Genomic DNA, 14,566 nt, shown 5'->3' on the forward strand with positions numbered 1-14,566 from the left:
GCAAAATCTGTCCTTTCTCTCATCTTACAGTGACAACAACACCTGCAACAACCATCTTCAGCACTGAGCCCACTCCTGGCACTGTTACCATCGGTACTGTGACCACTTCCACCCTGAGCACAGCCACTGCTACCACTCTGGGTACCACTATCCAGACCACAGGGAAGCCAACCACCACTGGTGCTATCACCGAGACAACTGGCACCACCACCCTTGGAGTGGGAGAGACCACCAAGCCAACCACCACTGGTGCTGTCACACAGACCCAGCCTGACACCACCACCCAGATTGTCACTGGTACAACCATCGGCACTCTGCCAACTGGTACAACCACCACTGGTGCTGTCACCCAGACTCAGGTGGTGACTGTCACCTCTTCCCAGCCTGTGACATACACCGATGTTGTCACACTGACGACCAAGCCTGAGGTCACCACCACCCTGGCTACCACCAAGCCAACTCCGACCCAGACCATTGTCACTGGCACAACTGCTGGTACCACCACCACTGGTATCGTTACCGGCACCACAACCATCAAGCCAACTGAGACGCAGAGCACTCTGGTCACCGGCACAACTCTTGGCACCACCACCACTGGTATTGTCACTGAGACCACCACCACTGGTGTCACCAAGCCCACAACTCCCGTGACCACCACAGCAGCAAACAATGAAGTTTGCACAGAGCCTCTGGGAATGGAGGGCGGCCAGATCAAGCCAGACCAGATCACTGCCTCCTCTCAGCTGGATGACCAGCACAAGCCTGAGGATGGTGTCCTGAACAACCCAAGTGCCTGGAAGCCTGATGACACCGATGTCAACCCGTACATCCAGGTAACTAAGCAAGAAATTGCCATAAGCCTTGCTTCTTTTAACATTTTACTATTACAGTAACAATCAACAAGTTTTAGACTGTTCTTTGTTGTAGAATGTATATTGACCTGCCCTTTCATTCACCCAGATTGACCTGCTTGAGCCGACCCACGTGACCGGCTTCATCACCCAGGGCAAGCCTGAGACCAACGAGTTTGTCACCACCTACACTGTCTACTTCAGCAACGATGGTGTCAACTTCCTGCCATACACTGATGAGTTCAACAGGCCTGTGGTAAGTTGGTTGACAATTGTTCACTTGTGAAGCATTTGCCATTTACATCATTGTACATTTTTTTTGTTTAAAGAGAACAGAAAATAATATTCTATTCTAACACTTAATCTCCTTTTCCTGTACCAGACCTTCACTGCCAACAGTGACAGCACCACTCCAGTCACCAACCTGCTGGATGTGAACCGACCAGTCACAGCTCAGTACTTCCAGATCCACCCAACAACCTTCAATGAGGACATCGCCATGCAGGTGGAGGTGCTCGGCTGCAAGGGTGAGTCTCCTGTGTTCTGCTGAACATGAACAATGTTCTTACAATACATCTAGATGTAGGAAGCAATCTTAGGTCTACATAGCATGTATCTAGTATGAGTTTTTATCATATTTGGCTCTATTGGTCTTGAGCTATGAATTTATGAGCTAGAGTAAGGCTTTCATAAAAGTACAAGGCTCCAACAGCCAACGGGCTCCAAAAAGTTTTGATGCAAAAGATGTTGTGCAATGAAAACCATTCATTTATTCATTGCAATACAGGTAGCTTCTTACTGCCTTTTCAAACTCTAAATAAGATTATATTTTTTGGCCATGGCAGAGCCTACCACCACCACAGCCACAGTTGGTACCACCACCAAGCCTACCACCACTCAGGCCACCACCACTCAGGGTACTACCACTCAGGCTACCACCACCCAGGCTACCACCACCCCAATCATTGTGGTCAGCTCCACCACTGGCACCACCATTGTGATGACCACCACCACACCTGTTGGACCTCTTCCCTGCCAGGTTTGTCTTAGATAATCTTTCTATAGTTCTATATCTGTCTCTGAGTACAAAGAGAAACATGGAGAAATCCTGATTTTATACCTTGTTTCAGCTTATAATGTTGAGGAAATGTTTGATTTTTAAGAGCACGATAATTGTGTTGTAGAGCCTTGAAGAGACACTGCCTTTCCATTACAAATCCATCTCTTGCAAAGTGGTGCTTTGTTTTGCTTTTCCCACAAGCATTTTTTATTAAATGTAGAACACTTTTGGCCAGCAACAATAATATAATGGTAAGCATTAAAATGATTGTCTTTCTTTTTGTTAACCAGGAGCCTCTTGGCATGGAGAGTGGTGAGATCAAGCCGGAGCAGATCACTGCCTCCTCTGTGTACCCAGACCCCATCATCAGCCACGGTCCCGAGCAGGCCATCCTCAACAACCTGCCCAATGTGGACGGAATCGGCGCATGGTCTCCTTCTCCTGATGATGTCAACCCATACCTCCAGGTGATTGGATGTCAAAAGCATTTGATACTTGAAAGCAATGAATGCTAAGCACAGCTTCTCAACATTAAGCACTGCATCGCATCCTATCTCTCCAAAGTGACTCTTATACTGTTGCATGTCTTTGGGAATCACAAACACGAACTGAGAGCATACTAGTAGCTACATGTTAAATGTCATGATAACCACATTTCAGATTTATATCTTGTATAAAAGCCAATGTACTACAGTAATTTCAGTACTGAAGTGAGCCATTCGTTGTAGTAAAAAATTAAGTTTAAGGATTCCAAAAAGGGCAGTAGTTCTTATAACAGCCATAATACAGTGTCTGAAATAATGGTGTAGGAATACCACATACAATGCACAAAAGTTTAAAATTAAATGGCCTTCACTGTCTTTCATCTACAGGTTGATCTTGGCGAGCTTGTCCAGGTGACCGGCTTCATCACTCAGGGCCGTCCTCAGTACACACCTGAGCAGTACGTCACCGAGTACACTGTCTACTACAGCACCGATGGCGTCAACTTCATCCCATACACTGATGACACCAACACTCCTGTGGTCTTCAACGCCAACACTGACACCACCACACCTGTCACCAACCTGGTGTCCATCAGCCGACCAATCCTGGCACAGTACGTCCAGATCCACCCTCAGTCCTACAACGAGTATCCCAGCATGCAGCTGGAGATTCTGGGCTGCAGAGGTCAGTACATGGCAATGACACACTTCTCCTTTTTGCTACAAGTTGTGATCTTTTATAGACTTAATCTGAGGAGGCTTGGATTGTTTCAACTTACAACTGTTTTTCTTGTGATGTCCATAGTGTTTGGTTGAAAGTTACAAGTTGATCAAATTGGTTTGAGTGAGCCACAAAGGTTGCAGCATCTTCCACCGGTATGCAAGTGACCAAAAATCCTTACATTCAATACTACTCTTTCTTTTTATCAGTGAATGAGCCAACAACAACTGCAGTTGTCACAACAACCTTGGGACCATTTGTCACCACCACCAAGCCAGTCACACAGACCAGTCAGTTTACCACACAGCCAGAGCAGACCACCACAACCATTGGTGTGGTGCAGACAACAACTAAGCCAGTCACTGCCACCAGCGAGGTTACAACCACCAAGCCGGTGACACAGACTGAGTTCACCACACTGAAGCCAACCACAGCAACAGCCACCACCACTGTGCCAGAAAACCCAACCACCACCAAGCCCATCCAGACAACTGGTGAGACAACCATTGTCACTGGTACGACAACCATTGCTGGTGGCGAGGTTACAACCACCCTGCCCATTGGAGAAGTGACCACTGGTACAACAACCATTGCAGGTGGCGAGCCTACAACTACCCTGCTCACTGGAGAAGGGACCACTGGTACAACCACCCAGCAGTTTACAACCACCACCAAGCCCATCCAGACAACTGGCGAGACTACAACTGCTGCCACTGGTACAACAACCATTGCAGGTCCCACTGGTACAACCACCCTGCCCACTGGAACCGTGACAGCCACCCAGCAGACAACTGAGAAGCCAACCACAACCAAGCCTCTCACCACCACTGCTGGAGAAACCACCACCACCATTGCCAGTGCCACCACTACACCAACCATCCAAACTGAGATCATCACTCAGCCACCAACCACAGAGCACTCCACTGAGGTGCAGGTCCTGACAACAACCACGGCAGCAACCACCACCACTAGGTAGGCATCGATTAACCACATACAAACCAAAACATGTTGCTCCTGTTTGATTAGACTGCCAGTATCTATTCCTTGTATTAGATTTTACATGTAGTTCCATACTGCATTTTCTAATGTATCCTCAAAATGTACTACTAATTGCAAAACAAATATCAAAACATCTATTAGATGATCCTTATATCTATTTCATCAACTATCTCTGCTTCATCAACTTGTTGGTTTCCATTCTTTAGTGCCAAGCCAACTACAGTGACCACTACGACTAAGCCCTTCAATGCTCCACTGTGTGCTGAGAACTACCCATACTGGACTCCCTTCATGAACGGTGACAGGCCCAACGAGAACCAGAATGATGGTGACATCGAGCTCATCGACTCTCTGCGTCCTCTGTACACCTTCTGTCCCACTGAGATGATTGATGACATCCGTTGCAGGTATGAAATTCAACTCTGATGATATTTCAAAGTAAAGTCAAAGTTTATTGCACAACAATTGTAACAAGACTTAGTGAAACTATTGTATATTATTGAGACTTCTGGCTGGGTACATTAATCTAGTACAATCTGCACATAGATTTTAAGCTATGCAATATTGATAGAATACACAATGAGGTGTTGTATGTCTACTAGACAGCTACATATGTCGATACTTGTTAAAGTCGTTTTTTTGCATTAAAGTATAAACATCTTGACCTGGATATGTAGAAATTGTGACCTGACATAATTACATGTACATGAAGCATCTCTCCTACTTGTCTTGCGTCTGGAAGCAGAGGTCTGACACTTGATCATCTGCATTTAATTTAGTTTAACTCTTTCTTCGTTACATATATGTGTAGGACATGTTATGACTCAACAGCTTCCAACCAGTGCTATTATCAATGTTAACACTGTGTATGTCCATCTTCTGCTATACAGGGAGGTAGGAACTGGTGCCATGCCCACAGAGAACATGGTCGTGTGCGACTTCAACACCGGTCTGCAGTGCTTCAACGCACTTCAGCCTGATGGCTCCTGCCAGGACTACGAAGTCAGCTTCCACTGTGCCTGTGGCCCAGGTCTGTAAAAATGAAAAGCCACACTTGATTTTTCCTATTAAGTGTCCCATGGAAAGAACAAACTTTGTTAACTTTAAACCTTATAAGGCCATCACTTGTGTGTTACAGTTATGTTTGCGTTACATTTTTCTCAACCTTGTTTGCTTGATACTAATGTCTGTCATAACCTTCTTTTCATTTTTGCTGTTAGTACAATATTGCAAACTGCTGATGACAAATAAAATTCTGTTTGCTTTTTTTCTTAGAAACCACCACTGCCTCTCAGACCACCACTACACCTGGCACCACAACTGGTAAGAACTTTGTAGCTGCGTTGAATGGTCACAACAAAGAAGACTAAATTCCTAAGATAAAATGATAAAATACAGAATGACAGACCAAGTTGAGATAAGACATGTAGTAAATAAATAAATAAGACACAGTAAGAAGTTGAAGTACATGTACATTATTATGATGCTGAGAAATAATGTACAAGGCAATGCAAGGCAATTTTGTGCAACTATCAGTATACAAGGCGATTGTCAAAAGATGTATCTCATTGGCTGCATCGTCCTTTATCTCCATAGCCACACAGACCACAGAAAAGCCGGTGACAACCACCCTGGCCACTGAGCCACTTGTCACCCAGACTGTTGCCACCACCACTGTGCCAACAACTACTGGGACAACAACCATCAAGCCTGGCGTGACCAGTATGTGCATTATGCTTTTATTCTGCTCTTCATAAATTAGGAGAACCTTGCAATATACTAGTCTAGGAGTGCTTTGCAGAAAGGATGTCATCTTGGCATCTATAATTGCTTAAAAGTTTGCTTTGTTTAACATAGCCATAGGCATTCTTGTAGTTCTAAGACTTGCATTTACCATATTCAATGACAGTATCTGCCATTACATACTCTGCTTCCATACTGTACTATTAATACACAGCCAGACAACACATGGATAAACAGCAAACATACATAAGTTACCAACATTGGTTCGTTTTGTGATGAGTAACTAATTCCTTTGAGTCGAGCGTGCCTATTCTGACAATTGTCACTCTTCTCATCCAATAGCCATCTGTGCAGACTACAACCCATGTGCCTTCACCTGTGGCTCCATCTGTCACTCCATGTACATGATGTACACCGAGTGTTACGGCAAGCCTGATGACTACTGCATCGCTGCCTGCACCGACATCAAGTGCCCACCTGGCACTTTCATGGACAACCAGAACGGCCAGCTGACCTGCAAGCCTGAGGGTGCCTGCCCATGTATGCTGGAGGATGGCACCATTGTTCCTGTGAGTACTCTAACCTGTGCAGATCACTGCATGTTTGCTTTGTGTCAAATTGTACCAGGCTTACCTGTCATTTACCACAATTGCTAACTCACACTTTTTGTACAGTGGATCTTAAAGTGCGCATGATGCTAGTGCAAGCAATGGATCCTTTAAGTTTTCTGTGTTATAAGGCCAAATCAGAGTCTGAACCTTTGAGTAAATTGAAATGTAGATAAACAAAATAAAACCTTTATCATAAGTACTAGGGTACTTAGCAAGCAGTAAATGACTTTCGAAAATTAGTCATGCTGCCTGAAAATCAGTGTAATGTATTCAAACATTTTCCAGTGAATATTGATTGACAAAAGTACTGGCTTCTAAGAGACTGATCAACTATTGTCTACATGAAGCTCATCTGGCTTCCAATATATCAGTGAATTAAAAAAAAAGCTGTCAAAACCAAGACTTCACTTAACCTCAACACAACGATAAGGAACATGTTTCAACTACAACTGAAAGTAAAAATCTGCATTAAATCCTTCTGAATATAAGAAATATTAATTTTTTTTCTCTAACCTCCTCCAGCCTGGCTCCTCCTGGATGAACGATGATGACAGGTGTACTTGCTTCAACAACGACATCCAGTGCATGAGCCCCACCACCCAGGTCATCACCACGACCAGGTAAGACAGGCTGATTCCCAGAGATGGCAATAATCAGCCATTTACATAGTCTTATTTTAGCTTTCTCTTCCTTAAATGGATATCAGTTGTGTTCTTCTGGCTGTATCCCTCTAGCCTTTTCCAACTCAGTAAGACTTTGATAACCATTTATTTCCATTTATTTCAATTTACCGCTTTAAGAATTTAATGATTATGATGTTGATCTTAGATACCGAAGGACTACCAAGGTGTTGAACTGTAATCAAACTACTATACATGTGTACATTGTGCAAACTAATTCGTCATCATACCTTCTGGTATTAAAACTACTATTCAAACACAGGCCAGTGACCGGCACTGCCACCCAGACCACCACCACCGCTACCCTGGCCACCACCACCAGCACCAGGCCAACCGGCGTGTGCGTTGATGGCTGGACTCCATACATGGATGTGGACTCCCCAGACACTGGCCGTGATGGCGACTTCGAGACCCTGGACTCCCTGAGGGATCAGTTCTACTTCTGTGACACCCAAATGATCACTGGTGAGAGAGAAATCGTTTATTATTCTACCATGTAATTTGTTGTCAACATTCCTATAGTGCATAGTCCATCAATAAAGCAACCCGGCCTCTTTGCCAAGAAATTTAAATTTCATATCTTGGCTATTTTTGCACACCTGACATTCATGAGGCTGGAAATTCGAAAGGGTTGCAGTCCTTATGACCACTGTAACCCACTGTTCATTGTACTAGGAGGTAGTGGTAGGTAACATCTGCTGTCTCTGTCACAAGTAGTCGAACGAGTAGCTCTTTTGTGAGCTGAACTGGTCCGAGATAACTTATAGTATTCTTTCACCTTCAACATTTCTCCAAACTTCTGGATGAAACCTGTTTTGGAATTGCAACAAGTAAATTTCAAATCTTTTCCCTCCCTCAGACATCCTGTGCCGTGTGGTTGGCACCGACTCCACCTACTCCTTCCAGACTGGCGAGAACGTCATCTGTGACGAGTTCACCGGACTGAAGTGCTTCAACCAGATGCAGCAAGATGGCCGCTGTGAGGACTACGAAGTCTCTGTGCACTGCCAGTGCAACCCCATTGGTGAGCTTAGATTCTTTTTTGCTCTTTATATTTGTAGATGCGATGCTAGAATATGTAAGAATGTTTCTTTTCCTGTTCTGTCCTGTTTCATTTATGAACGGCAAATGTGTCAGTGAAGAAACATGTTATACTCACATTTGTCCTTTATCAAAACTACAGAGACAACAACTGCTGGAACAACAACAACTGTTGGTACAACAACCATTGCTGGTGTTGAGTCTACAACCACCCTCCCCATTGGAGAGGTCACCACCACTTCAGCTAAGCCAACCACGGCAACAGCTACTGCCACTGTCCCAGCCAACCCGACCACCACCAAGCCCATCACCACGACTGCTGGAGAAACCACCACCCTGCAGACTCAGACCCAGACTATTGGCACCCTGCCAACCCTGCCTACTGCGACCACCACTCTGCCAGGTGTCACCACCACAGCTACCATCACTGATACTGGTGCCACCCAGACTGTGTCCATCGGAACAACTGGCAAGCCAACCACAACTCTCTCCACCACCAAGCCCACAAGCACCCAGGTGTTCACTGATACCACCACCAGGCCTGTGACCACCACAGCCTCTCAACTGGACCAGTGCAACATGTGGACTCACTGGACCAGCTTCGACACTCCCAACGATGATGGCTCTGACATCGAGCCCATTGACCAGATTCTGGCTCAGTACAGCTTCTGCGAGAAGGTCAGCTCTAGTCCTTTTAATCTTTGGTAACAGCTTTTTGATACCAACTAAGAGATGAGCATTTTGTTCCTGATTTTAAGAAAGCTCTTTAACCTTATCTAACGTTTTCTGCCTTTTCCACAACAGGACATGCTGCAGCTGATCCAGTGCCGTATCGTCGGCACCGACATCATGGCTCAGACATCTGGAGAGAACCTGGAATGCTCCACCGATGTTGGTCTGCAGTGTCTGTACCAGAACAATGCACCAATCCCATGCAGCGACTTTGAAGTCCGTGTCCTCTGTGTGTGCGGTACGTTTCATGCTATTTTTTTCCCCTCAGTCATTTCCTGCCTTTCTTGATTAATAGGGACCAAGAAGATAAGTCATTCTGAAATCTTTATGACTTAAGTTTTAGTATAACTGTCAAAGGTATATGATTGAATGAACCTGCAGTTATGCTGCCTTCTGCACAATCAGCTAATAAGGATTTTTTTCTTTCTTTGCAGAAGAGACAACAACTGCATCTCAGACCACCAAGCCAACAACCCTGGCCACAGTGACACAGACCCAGCCTGAGACCACCACCCAGATTGGCACCACCAAGCCGACTCCCACACAGACCATCGCCACCGTGCCAACTGGTGAGACGACCACCCAGGCTCTCACTGGCACACCTGGCACCACCACCACTGGTACCTTCACTGTGCCCACAGTGACCCAAACTCAGGTTGTCACAACAACAAAGCCTGTGACTGCCACTGGTGTTGTTGTCACAGAGACAACCAAGCCTGAGGTCACCACCACTCTGGCCACCACCAAGCCAACTCAGACCCAGACCATTCTTGTCACTGAGACCGTTCCAACTGGTCAGACCACCACTGGTGCTGTCACCCAGACCCAGGTGGTCACTGTCACCTCTTCCCAGCCTGTGACATACACCGATGTTGTCACACAGACGACCAAGCCTGAGGTCACCACCACTGGTATTGTCACCAGCACTGGTATTGTCACCAAGCCCACAACTCCTGTGCTGACCACAACTGCAGCACATAATGAGGTTTGCACAGAGCCTATGGGAATGGAGAATGGTCTGATCAAGCCAGACCAGATCACCGCCTCCTCTCAGCAGGATGACCAGCACAAGCCTGAGGATGGTGTCCTGAACAACCCAAGTGCCTGGAAGCCTGATGACACTGATGTCAACCCGTATATCCAGGTATGCCTAATGTCAATTGCTTTTCCACAGAATAATGTTGGTCTATGAATTGTCAAACATTCTCAAAGTTGATGAGAAGTCTGTGATAGAAAACGTAGTTACTTTAACCTGCAAATTTCTTTCATCCAGATTGACCTGCAAGAGCCGACCCACGTGACCGGCTTCATCACCCAGGGCAAGCCTGAGACCAATGAGTTTGTCACCACCTACACTGTCTACTACAGCAACGATGGTGTCAACTTCCTGCCATACACTGATGAGTTCAACAGGCCTGTGGTAAGTTGGTTGATATTATTCAATTGTGAAGCAGTCATATTTTCAGTCATACATCATTGTACATTTTTATGTTTAAGGTGGATAGAAAATAAAATAATTCTATTCTAACTCTAAATCTCCTTTTCTGTACCAGACCTTCACTGCCAACAGTGACAGCACCACCCCAGTCACCAACCTGCTGGATGTGAACCGACCAATCACAGCTCAGTACTTCCAGATCCACCCAACAACCTTCAATGAGGACATCGCCATGCAGGTTGAGATTCTTGGCTGCAAGGGTGAGTTACAGTCATGTCTAGTTGAAAAAGTGCTTATTTTGAATATATTCTCTCTTTGTGTATTTGTATTCTAATAGAAGATTAATTCAAATGTTACCTTGTAAATGCTTAACTTTGAAAGTTTTGACCAAAATATTGTTTTGTTGTTAACTTTACAGAGACCACAACTACCATTGCAACCACGACTCTTGGTACCACAACTACCAAGCCAGCTCAGACTGAGACCACCGTTGTCACCGGTACAACCGCTACAACCACCATTGCCACTGTGCCAACTGGTCAGACAACCACCACTGGTGCTTTCACACAGACCCAGCCTATCACCACCACCCAGGCTGTGGTCACTGAGACCGAGCCTGTTGTGTGCAATGACTGGACTCCGTGGGTGAACATGGATACCCCTGCTGATGGTGGAGACTATGAGACAGTTGCTCAGCTTGTCCAGCTCTTCCCATTCTGTCAGGTATGAATATCTGAGTTTGTGTCATCCAATACTTTAAAGCATTTGTGGGTCAATAATGCAGAGTTGTCAACTTCATTAGCATTGGTGTGATGAGACAGAGAATGTACAAAAATGTATATTGGCTCTTCTCTTGATTATTGCTAGACTTGACCGTTGAATTTCACATTCCATATAGAGTTTGTGTCATATAGAATCAAAATGTTATTTTGTAAAATCAAGAATATCAACTACATCATATTAATTGAACAGTGGTGTGATACCTAGATTATATAGAGATGTACATTGTTCTTTTGACATAATCATTTCCAGAGCTAATCATTGAATCACATATTCCACCCCACAGGGCATGCTCAGGGACGTGGAGTGCCGCCTTGTCGGCACCCAGACACCGTGGTTCTCCTCTGGAGACATGGGCGTGCGTTGCGAGGCAGCGTCCGGCTTGATCTGCGACGACTCCAACAACTTCCCTGTCAGCTGCCAGGACTACGAGATCAGGGCTTTCTGCGTCTGTGGTACGTTGATGAGCTCAGTACATCTAACTGAAAAATAGATGCATCATTCGTAGCTTTGGGATAATAACAGATTAGAGACGGAAACTGAACATGGCAGCTCAGTACATCAAGTAATTTCAGAAGTATACTGATCTCAACTGAAAAATAGATGCATGTAGCATTAGGACAACAAGAGAAGTATGCACTTCAATACTCAACTCCATCTTAATTTTGAATGCCATAAATTCCTTTATCGATTGCTTTTATATGTGTTTTTAACCAATTTTTAATGTGATGCATTGTTTGGAAGTTTTAGTAATCATTCTTCTTCTCACAGCTACTACAGCTGTGCCCACAGTGACAATCTCCCTGTCCACCACACCGACAACCAAGCCAACCACAACACAGGGTAATGTTGATGGTGAAACACCAACAACAAGTAAGCCTTTGAAAACTATACCCAGTAATATGATATATGCCAACCAAGAAAACTTTTAATACAGACTTACATAGAATCTTGGAAAATAAAAAGAAGCCAGTTTTAAATTGATAGGATTCTGGAATTTCATCAGCATTCTTAATCAGTCACAATCTGGATCAGCCATCGTAAGGCATACATTGTTTATCAAAAGTAATTTAAGCACTTAGATCTAAAAAACTAAGTTGATAAAGTACCCTCTCTATACTACATGTATTATGGCAAAGACCTCATGTAACTGTGTTTCTTTGTTTGATCCATTACAGCCCTGAAGCCAGAGCCAGTGTGCACTCCCGACATGCATGGCTGGACTGACTGGATGAACGTGCACTACCCGACCCCTCTCACTGGTGGAGATTTCGAAACTTATGACAACCTCAGGGACAAGTACGTACTCAGCTTTGCATTACAGAGATTCAGTTACTAGTTAGTTAGTTAGATTGACTATTGTTCAGTAAACCTATTGATGGATTCACAATACAAAAGCGTCTCAAGCAGCAGTTACTGTTTAAATCTTGTAAAGGGTCAGACATTTCAGATAGCATCCACTATCTTTTGTCAGCCACTTTTCTTTTTGTTATGGACAAGAACAAGAAGCCTTAATTGATGATGTTGAGTCCTTAGTCTTACTATCACCTTTAAAACATCTGAAGAAAAAAGCATTTACAGTACTAGTGTGGGATTCTTACTTTTGTTCACTTGCATTGTACAGGTTTGACTTCTGTCCAGAGGATACCATCACAGACATCGAGTGCCGCGTGACTGGTGCCAACTTGGACTACACCATGGCTGGACAGACAGTTACCTGTGACGCCGCTGTTGGTCTCATCTGCAACGACAATGACCAGATGGGTCCAATGCCTAACTGCTTCGATTACGAGATCAGGGTCTTCTGTAACTGTGCAGGTAGGTGATATATAACCCTTTACCTTTATTCTTTATTCTAGATCCTTAGAATAATAATTAAGACTTATGACAGAAAAGGGTTTCAGAACTTTGGCTGTAAGCTGCTAGTAATAACTGAAATTACCTACAATGTAGTAATATATTCCTTATTTCTATGTGTTTCGTGTTTTTCCTGGTCTTGTCTATACTCATGTTGTTGTGCCATTTTTACACTACAGAAACCACCACAGCTCAGGTTACGACAACCGCACAGATGACCACAGGCACACTTGGTACGCTGACACCTCCAACTCAGAGCACCACCATGAAGCCTGTCACTACCACCATCGGCGGAGTCAGCCCGGGCACAGACATCGTCACGTTCACTGCCTCCACCACGCAGCAGGCTACCACCACCCAGAGCACTGCCGGTACCACCACCAAGCCACTCACCACCACCAAGCCGATTGGTACACTGACACCTACCATGGCTACCAGCACTCTGAAGCCCGTCACCACTACCATTGGCTCTGGTACTCCAGGTACTGATGTTGTCACTGTCACTGAGGGTACTACTGCCACCCAGCAGTTCACCACCACCCAGAGTACCACAGGTACCACAACCAAGCCAACAACAGAGAGCACTACTACCAAGCGTAAGTGCATCAATTATCAAGCAACATGAGTTTGAACAGCTTTTTTAGATAGCAACATGTACTCTACTAGTACTGCTCTACTTGATAAGTTACTAGGTTGAAAATGATAGCATTTCATTTGTGGAATGGTAATTGATTGCATTTCTTGAAATCATCAGTCATGATGAAATGGAACAGTTTCCATTGACATACACTTTCTAAATGATCACGAATATCTTTCCTCTACAGCTCAATTCACATACGAGTTCTGTGTTGATGGATGGACACCATTCTACAACACCCACGAGCCAAACCCACTCAACCCTCTGGATGGTGACTTTGAGCCTTTGGACCAGATTGTGACCACCTACAACCTCTGTGGTGGCAACCCTGACATGGTCGAGGCCATCAACTGCCGCGAGGTACAGAGATCATTCCTAGCTTCCTCAGCTAAAATTCTATGTAGAACTCATGTACATCATTTTTGTGTACAGTATAAGGAAACTACCCATGACATAAAGTACAATGTATGTTACATGTACAATGTATGTCCAAACAGTTTTTGTGAATCTTGCAAAACTGCACTTGTCTCTGCACCAACTGTCATTGTATAGGTTGAAGTATTTTGGACTCCACAGTTCCAGTCCAATCCAGATTGGTTAGATTTTAAGCATTGATTTTTATTTGTCCAGGTTGGCTCCATGGCTCCATGGGACAGCACTGGTGCAGCAGGCCTTGTGTGTGACACCACCAATGGCTTCTACTGTGCCAACAACCAAAACTACCCAGTTGGCTGTGATGACTACGAGATCAGCGTTCTGTGTAACTGTGGCGAGACCACCACTGAGGTAAGTTATACAATTACTATCGTTGAATATCCTTGCTCATTCAAAAAAAATTTAACTTTGGTAGTCTAAGATTTGTTTTGCAAAGCCAACTATACATTGTTTGTCACTTTACAATTCAGGCTCCTTTTTGCTTGTACATGTTTGC

General features: G+C 44.6%; 1 protein-coding gene across 28 annotated transcripts in view; it reads left to right on the forward strand.

Annotated features, from left to right (window-relative positions):
* The window catches only part of LOC118423973, a 115,639-nt gene that overhangs the window by 61,036 nt on the left and 40,037 nt on the right, over positions 1-14,566 (forward strand). For 22 of the 28 annotated variants that reach the window (XR_004832153.1, XR_004832156.1, XR_004832155.1 and 19 more), the window contains 28 exons: positions 31-833; positions 961-1,107; positions 1,234-1,378; positions 1,697-1,890; positions 2,202-2,378; positions 2,784-3,081; positions 3,327-4,089; positions 4,323-4,523; positions 5,007-5,146; positions 5,392-5,439; positions 5,713-5,838; positions 6,202-6,428; positions 6,993-7,090; positions 7,413-7,615; positions 8,010-8,174; positions 8,334-8,869; positions 8,996-9,161; positions 9,358-10,067; positions 10,197-10,343; positions 10,477-10,621; positions 10,780-11,084; positions 11,428-11,596; positions 11,913-12,014; positions 12,320-12,440; positions 12,766-12,959; positions 13,178-13,594; positions 13,823-13,995; positions 14,266-14,421. Coding sequence is in view for 22 of the 28 variants with exons in the window: in XM_035832320.1 (XP_035688213.1) it covers positions 31-833; positions 961-1,107; positions 1,234-1,378; positions 1,697-1,890; positions 2,202-2,378; positions 2,784-3,081; positions 3,327-4,089; positions 4,323-4,523; positions 5,007-5,146; positions 5,392-5,439; positions 5,713-5,838; positions 6,202-6,428; positions 6,993-7,090; positions 7,413-7,615; positions 8,010-8,174; positions 8,334-8,869; positions 8,996-9,161; positions 9,358-10,067; positions 10,197-10,343; positions 10,477-10,621; positions 10,780-11,084; positions 11,428-11,596; positions 11,913-12,014; positions 12,320-12,440; positions 12,766-12,959; positions 13,178-13,594; positions 13,823-13,995; positions 14,266-14,421 (7,076 nt within the window). In the remaining 6 variants the exon portion in view is untranslated. The remainder of the gene's footprint in view (positions 1-30; positions 834-960; positions 1,108-1,233; positions 1,379-1,696; positions 1,891-2,201; positions 2,379-2,783; positions 3,082-3,326; positions 4,090-4,322; positions 4,524-5,006; positions 5,147-5,391; positions 5,440-5,712; positions 5,839-6,201; positions 6,429-6,992; positions 7,091-7,412; positions 7,616-8,009; positions 8,175-8,333; positions 8,870-8,995; positions 9,162-9,357; positions 10,068-10,196; positions 10,344-10,476; positions 10,622-10,779; positions 11,085-11,427; positions 11,597-11,912; positions 12,015-12,319; positions 12,441-12,765; positions 12,960-13,177; positions 13,595-13,822; positions 13,996-14,265; positions 14,422-14,566) is intronic. The other 6 variants (XM_035832332.1, XM_035832339.1, XM_035832328.1 and 3 more) reach the window with 5 other exon arrangements.

This window comes from Branchiostoma floridae, chromosome 10 (assembly GCF_000003815.2).
Source record: "Branchiostoma floridae strain S238N-H82 chromosome 10, Bfl_VNyyK, whole genome shotgun sequence".
NCBI lineage: Eukaryota > Metazoa > Chordata > Leptocardii > Amphioxiformes > Branchiostomatidae > Branchiostoma > Branchiostoma floridae.